Below are 8,244 nucleotides of genomic sequence, written 5' to 3' on the forward strand. Positions count from 1 at the left end.
ACACAAACTGGTTGTTACATTTACAAAGACAAAGAGGTCACAATAACTGCTCATAGGATGCCATTCACTATACATATTAATTAGCTACATTCTTTAACTTACAGTAATAAATCATCCTACTCTAAACAAAGACAAAAATAAAGATGTGATAGTTTATAGACCCAAGCTTTTATCTGCTGGTGTACTCTACTCTTATCATGGCCCTTTAAAAAGAGCTGCAAAAATAAGAATAATAGATGTCTGGGGCCAGACTCTTTTCAGTGGTGCCCAGTGACAGGACAAGGGGCAACAGGCACAAACTGGAACCCAGGAAGTTCCACCTCAACCTAAGGAAAAACTTTTCTGTGAGGGTATCAGAGCCTGGACCAGGCTGCCCAGAGACATTGTGGAGTCTCCTGCTCTAGACACTTCCAAAGCCTGACTGGACATGATCCTGGGAAACCTGCTCTGGGTGACCCTGCCTTAGCAGGGGGTTTGGATGAGATGATCTCCAGAGATCCCTTCCAACCCCACCATGCTGGGTTTATGTGATATAAAGAGTGTACAGTGACTTACACAAATCTAATGCAGTGAAAGATAGTCCTGTGAATCTAATAAGAATGAGGTGCTGGTGAGCACTTCATGTAGAGGTGCTACAATTTTCATCTGCAAGAGTCACTTAAAAACATCTTAGTTTCCTTTCAACCAAGTTACCAAAATAGATACAAGAAATGGAATTTCCAATTTATGTATTAAAGTTGTCCCAAGGACTTCTTTACATTGTTTACATGCAGTGACAGATAGTCCTCTGAATCTAATAAGAAGAATGAGGTGCTAGTGAGCACTTCATTTAGAGGTGCTACAATTTTCATCTGCAAGAGTCACTTAAAAACATCTTAGTTTCCTTTCAACCAAGTTACCAAAATAGATACAAGAAATGGAATTTCCAATTTATGTATTAAAGTTGTCCCAAGGACTTCTTTACATTGTTTACATGAAACTCTGTATTACTGTTTTACGAAGAAGAGCTTCAAGATAATTGAGAATTACATCAAGTCACTCATACAAAATAAAAGCAGAAATCAAGAGGCTTTAATACCAATTTGTGCCCTTTTACCAGTAAGTAGAACCAAACAGGTATTAGTATCACCAATCTTAAGTGCAACGAATTCTTCTCATATGTAATGTTATGTGAGATAGTTAATGCCACTGACCTGACTTAATTAAGAGTAAGTTACCAGGAGATGTCAAGAAAAACCTCCCTCCCATGACAGGGCACTGCACAAACATGCTACACAGCAGATGCTGTGTATCAGTGACCCCCTTCTTTGCTTTTCAAATTCATCCTACATAGGATGTAGAACAGTGGCCACCTCAGTCCCTCTTTTAAGAACACTGCTTGACCAACTCCTTCCATCTCTCCCAAAGAAAATAGTCACATAATTCAAATCAGAGCTAAAACTGAACACCCAGCTCCTCCCTTAGCTTGCCTCAGCTAAATTTTTATCTGTTCCTAAATTACCACAGTCCCTAAGAAGTTAATGGGATGTGCACTGGCCAACAGCACCATAAAGATCAAAATTCCTGAGAAGAGGCATGCAAGCTAGTAGATCATGTCTCCTTCCTTCTGGTAACAGCAGGCACCATGAAATTAAACTGGACAGTACTCAAATCATTTAACATGGAGAGTATGAAGAGGGAGCCCAGAGCTACCTTCAGCATTTACTCTGTCCCTTGAGCAGCCCACAAAAGGAGAGAGGCTGTTTCTTCAGATAAGATGCTTCTAGATAGAATCATAGAATCATTAAGGTTGGAAAAGACCTCTGAGATCATCAAGCCCACCTGTCAACCCAACACTACCACAACTGCTAAACCATGTCACAAGGTGCTGTATCTACACATTTTTTTCAACACCTCCAGGGATGGTGACTCCACCACCTCCCTGGGCAGCCTGGTCCAGTGCCTCACCACTCTGTCAGGAAAGAAATTCTTCCTAGTATCCAATCCAAACCTCCCCTGGTGAAGCTTAAGCCCATTTCCTCTTGTCCTATCGCTAGTTGCCTGGGAGAAGAGCCCAACCCCCACCTAAACTCAACCTCCTTTCAGGGAGCTGTAGAGAGCAAGGTCATCTGCCCTCAGCCTCCTCTTCTCCAGACTAAACAATCCCAGTTTCCTCAGAAGACATGTTCCCACAACCCTTCACCAGCTTCATTGCCTTTCTCTAGACCTGCTCCAGCCCCTCAATGTCTTATCCTGTGGCACACAAAACTGACACCAGTCCTCAGGCTTTGGCCTCACCAGTGCCAAGTAAAAGGGGACCAGCATCTCCCTACTGCTGCTGGACACACTATAGATCAGTAAATGGATGTCACAGGCAGTGCTGGATGATCCATTACCTTCACACTGCCACCCTTCACATCTGAAGGTCTTAAAAGGAAAAAAAAAAGGAAAAGAGAGAACCCACACACCAGCTCTAGCTAACTACCACCTGTCACTGGGGGAGAAGTTCCCTTTTCCCTCCTGTCACACATATGCAATGGTATTTCACAGAGCACACGCAGACATTCCTTTTCATAAAAAAGATCCTGGTGTTGTAGTATGCAGCATTCCCAAGATAGCACTTGTCCTTAAATGCACCCCAGTGGTCCCAAGCTACCCTCTCATTTAAGCCTCTGAGATCTGACTCCCCATCTCAAATGCTGTTCAGTCAAACAAGTGCTGAGAGAAGTTCTGAGCAACTCCTAAAGGTATTACAACCAGATGGACCTCCCTGACTGTGCTTTGGTGCATGACATCCTGCTGCACCACCCCCCAGCTGTGTAGTTCTCAATGAAAAATACAGTTATCCCAGTGTCTGCTGAGGCACAGCAACAAACCCACTGCTAGCTTCACATCCCATTCCCACCTTCCCTCCCCCACCAGTGAGACTGAAAGTTATTTCTGCAGCAGTAAGCTTCATATGATTTCACCTTAAGTGGTCATAAAGAAAAAAAAAAAGCAGAGAAAAAAAATTCTGCAACTATGACTTGAGACTGTGTCAGCCACTGTGATAACTGACTGACCACTGTCAGAGGTGTGCACCCAAACACTGCCTTTTCCCTAGTATTTAGCCATGCTTTAACAAAAAATGCATTTGATTGGCTTACATTATTTCAATTAAAAAAAAAACACAGATGTTATCAGCAGACCATCAGAAGCATTCTGTTACAAAACAATACTAACTGTATGGGAGCAGTTAAAGACATCTAGAATACTCCTCTGAAATGTCAAGTATTTACCTTCATACTGGGTATTTATGTACCTTGACATTATCTGTTCTTCTGAAAAATGGAGAAATACATCAGAAACTATCTTGTATAATTCCACAAAGGCAAGGTGCTCATTTCTCCCTCCTCACTCCTCTAAAGAGAATATAATCTTTTCTACAACATCCAGTGATACAAACTGATACCATACAGGTCCTCAGTTAGAAAACATATCTTAAAATAAAAATACCTGTGAGTATACTTCAGATCAATTATATTGTGTATTTAACTTCTTTTCAAAGTGAGCCAATTTCCACGCTATATTGTTTCCCTTGCTGTACCGAAATTCTAAAGCTATAAAAAGATAAAATACTGGCATATCCAGAGGTCTCCTTCAGTAATTTACCAGTATCAACATTTAACACCTTCTTAGGAGACAAGCAACTTCTTCCCTGGCATAACTGTGCACAACTGATTTCACCATATCCAGTATCACCAAGTTTTCCTATAATTGAACATCCCCTGAACAACTGAATTAGAGGACAAACAGGATAATGGGAGATCATATTTTTTGACATATTTGTACTGGCAATTATTAACCCATACCAAAAGCTCTAACCTCAGATACCTTTTGGGAATGAAAGGGGGAAGATCTTGAAGGCTTCCCCTGCATTTAAGTCTAGAAATTATTTCTGCAATCAAAGTGACATTCTGTGGCCATCTGCTTTGTAATTTAAACTTCAGAGGAAAAGGGGAAGGTGAAGACATCTAAGCTGCAGCTGACTTTATTATGAGCACACAAAATACATTAAAACAAACTTACAAATTCAGGTTTCTATACATCAATGCTGTGGCTGCTCGGGATTGATATTCATGGTCTTGTATATTTCCTTGAGAAAGAGCAAGGCAGTGTCTTCAGATCCCCTACAAGCAAAAAACAAAACAAAAGCATTATTTTACTATGGTCCATGTTCTGACTCTTGTAAGCCACACTTCATCCCATTCCAGCTCTCTAAAAAGTTTGCACGACCTATTGCTCTAGTACATCTTTGGGAAATGTGGCCTTACCTGACCACTAAAAAGGAAGTTCTCAAATCATTGAAAGACCAATATAATTTGAGTGCCATGTTTCCAAGTTGAACATTTTCCCTCCTCTTCAAAATCAAAGCTTCAAGCTATCTAAATTTAAACTTAACATGGACAGACTTAATTTTCTTATTCATCTATAAAATGTTAAACTATACCAGTAGAAAAGAGTAACAACCATCTAAAAAATACCAAAGTTAACTAGGTAAATTTTAACAGTTCCAGAGCTGCAGAAGTTGTAGTTAGGTAAGTGTAGCTTCCAGTGCCTTTTAGATGAAAAGGCACTGGGAAACAGGAAAGGAGATTTAGATATTCACAGCTGTGAACCTCCAGCTGTGAAGAACATCACTTACAGAACATCAGTAGAGAGGGAAACATGCAAGCTAAGGGACTACAGATATTTTCCACAACTGGGAATAGAGATAGCAATCACATTTCTTGGTCTTTGCTATTAAACAAGCAAGCAAGCAAGGAGAAGGATTACCATGGAAGCTCTGTTCCCCCTAACACACAGAGCATTTCACTTCAGGCTTTTCCCACCACCTCCCTCAAAGATACAAACCAAAACACCACAACCACACTTCCAGATATGGGTCATTAATCATCACACTTATCTTCCTTACTTAGATGATGACAAACCCCAAACCAAAAACTATGAGCTGCAAGTTTAAGAACCTGGCAATGATCGGCTGCCACCTTCTGGAAAAGGACTCCTGGTTCCTTCAGCTCTGCCTGCAAAACGGCACTGCCACCACTAGGCCACGGAGGAGACCTGCCAGAGCTCAGTGCTCCACAGTGCTGTCAAGCACCAGCACTGCAGCCCCGAGAACCCTTCTCTGGCAGCTGCTGATCCTTCACAACCCAACTGATACTGTCTTTAGTAAGATACTTCAGGGAACACTTTCAAATCCACATTTCAAACACCTAAAAAAAACCACCTGCTTCTTAAAATTATTAGCTACAGAAAATCAAAACCTTCAAGCACAGTGTAGAGCACTGCTTGTCCTGCACCTGCTAAACTCAAAACAAGAGACCTGTCACTCTCTCCTCACCAGCAGCATTTTGCACAGCTCAGCAACCTACACCCAAGCTTGGCTATTACACACCAAGGTGTGTTGTCGTGTTGCCAAATACAGTTTACACATCTTTTGATCTACCATTCTATATCTTTTGTGTTTTCGTGTGTGCTTAATTTTATGGTTAGTAAAATGTATACAATGACATATCAAAAAAAAAAGAGCACCTCATATACAACTCAAATACAACAGGGCAATAGTTACATAATTCCTTTCATAGGAATAGCAGTATCTTTCTCCATTTGAAACAAACACCTGAACACAAAATTAAATCCAAATCCAGATTTGGATTTTACAGAGCACAGCTCTGACTGCATGATGATGCTTAACTCTGGTTTTGCTCTGAACATTGTTCTGTATACAAGCAACCACTGTAAACAAGTAGTAAATCAAAACCATAGAGATTTACAGAAGTTCCACTGTGCCTTTTTTTCTTCTTTTCTGTTAATCTTTGACAGCAGAGCATCAACATCTAGCAATTTCATTTCAAAAAGAGGTAATGAAGTTTTACTACACACTGCAGTGTAACACAATTAATTAATAAACATATTTGGAAAACTACAGCTGTCAAAACTCTCCTTGTTTGGTAAGTGACTGTAGGTAAAGGTGGGTGTTTTGAGTGTCAAAGTTCAAGAGAGCAGTATGCAAAGTCTTTACTGCAAACAGGACAAAAGATTTGCTTGCTTTGTGCTAACACAGGATTTTGTTTTGAAATGAGATTAGCTAACAGTGACATCTAGGTGTGACTCCTTGAGACTGACACTCCTGGACAGTCATTTATTTACCTTAATACTTCAATCACCTTAATTAAGTAACACTTGAGCATCCAGAGAATAACAAATTTATCTCTACACAATGCCTGCATGGGAAGGCAATGTCTTTCCAAATGAGAGGCCATCTCAGAATTCAGTGGTGAGGACCTTGTATCCAGTCTTGTATCTCTGCAGTCGCCTTTCCCAAACATTTCAAAGACTACAAAACCCAGAAAATTCAGGTCTCCTGAGTTGTATGCATACACATGGACCACTGGAACAGCTCCTGTTTTGGTAGCTTTATAATTGGTTGGTCCTTTTGCAACATTTAACTTCTCACATCAGCTGTAGCCTGAAAAATAGATCTCTGTAGATGGACAGTTATTTTGGTCAAAACATACTTCAAATGAAACACTGGGGCATGGTTTTTGATGGAGATCAGCTGAGGTTTCATTATAAAAAAAGACAGAAAATGATTCCAGCTACTACCACATTGGTCACAGGTAGATAACAGACAGTAACAGTAAGATACACAGTAGGGACACCATTACTGACATTTAAAGCTATACAGTTATACCAGAAAAGTAGTATTTACAGAATGAAAAATATCTCCTCTTACCAGTAGCACAAATGACTCTGTAAAGCAAAAAGGTATTCATTGAAGCTTTCTATTGGTTTTTCTTGTAGAACATAATCAATACGACGTCCTCCATTTAGCATTCCAACCTTCACTGAAAAATCTTCATCTTTTGGAGGGTCTGGACTTTCAGTGATCTTTTCAGCTAAAATTAAAGAGTTAAAGATTTAAGCTACTTTTAAGTACAGCCTGCTTGATTATAATCAAGACCTATCACCCATTTTCCCTGCTATAAGCTCCACGTGCTTGCAAGAGGACAATAATAACATCCCCAACTGACTAGCATCATTCAGTTTGCTAGCACAGTTCAGATTACTGGAACTAGAGGCTTGTTTCCTTCACAACAGCTTCAACAGAGTTTATTTGAGAATAACTCACAAAGTAATAGCTGAGCAATTTCAAAAACAAACCCTGCTGTTTACAGAGACAGATCAAATCCTTCCACAAGCAAATTACCTGAAATAACAGATTTTTTACATCCCACTTGCATAGAGTCTATCACTATCCTCAATTTAATTCTAGGAGCAATATTTTGTCTTCCTAAGTATAGACAAAGCCAGCACTACTAAACACTGACAGGTAACTTCCAGCTGGGAAGCCTGCCATTGGTATCATTAGGGGTAATATTTACATCTGACTTAAGCTTATTTTTTTTCTGTTAGAGCACATACTTAAATGCTTCTTGGCTCATCCCAAAAACCCAGCAGAACTCTACTAAGAGAATAAGTCTCAAATACTTATTTGTATTACAGCAGATGTAGAAACCTGCCCTTCCAACATTGAACATTGAAAAATTACACAAACTCAGGCCTAGAATACCCTTCAGTAAAAGCTGTCAACTTTTCCTTTCCTAGAAGGCATAAAAATGCAGCAGTAGGTCTTATATTTAACATTAATTCACCTGTATTGGGTTCATGGGGCAAGGTTTTGGTGGGAGGTGGGCAACAGGGGTGGCCTCCACGAGAAGTTGCTAGAAGCTTCCCCCAGGCCCAACAGAGCCAATGCCAGCTGGCTACAAGATGGACCCACCACTGGCCAAGGCCATCAGCCACAGTGGTAGCACCTCTGGGAGAATATATTTAACAAGGGGAAAAAGTTGCTGCACAACAACCACCACAGCTGAAGAGAGAAGCAAGAATATGTGAGAGGGACAACTCTGCAGACACCCAGGTCAGCCAAGGAGGGGGAGAAGGTGCTCCAGGTGCCACAGCAGCTATCCACCTGCAGCCAGAGGAGGACCCCACACTGGAGCATGTGGATGTACCCAAAAGGAGGCTGTGACCCCATAGGAAGCCTGTGATGTAGCAGGCTTCTGGCAAGACCTGTGGCCCCATGGAGAAAAAAGCACACACTGGAGCAGGTTTGCTGGCAGGACTTGTGACCCCAGTGAGGACCCACACTGGATCAGTCTGTTCCTGGAAGACCACACTCCATGGAAGGGACCCACACTGGAGCACTCGGGCCCATGC

At 41.0% G+C, this 8,244-nt stretch overlaps 1 protein-coding gene across 1 annotated transcript in view; it reads right to left on the bottom strand.

Moving 5' to 3' along the window:
* Positions 1-4,066: 4,066 nt before the first annotated feature.
* The window catches only part of SEC23IP (SEC23 interacting protein), a gene marked incomplete at its 5' end in the record, with an annotated part of 18,029 nt that continues 13,851 nt past the window's right edge, over positions 4,067-8,244 (bottom strand). The window contains 2 exons of the mRNA XM_008936042.1: positions 4,067-4,148; positions 6,758-6,920. Of these exons, the coding sequence (XP_008934290.1) occupies positions 4,067-4,148; positions 6,758-6,920 (245 nt within the window). The remainder of the gene's footprint in view (positions 4,149-6,757; positions 6,921-8,244) is intronic.

This window comes from Merops nubicus, unplaced genomic scaffold, assembly GCF_000691845.1.
Source record: "Merops nubicus isolate BGI_N331 unplaced genomic scaffold, ASM69184v1 scaffold4312, whole genome shotgun sequence".
Classification (NCBI taxonomy): domain Eukaryota; kingdom Metazoa; phylum Chordata; class Aves; order Coraciiformes; family Meropidae; genus Merops; species Merops nubicus.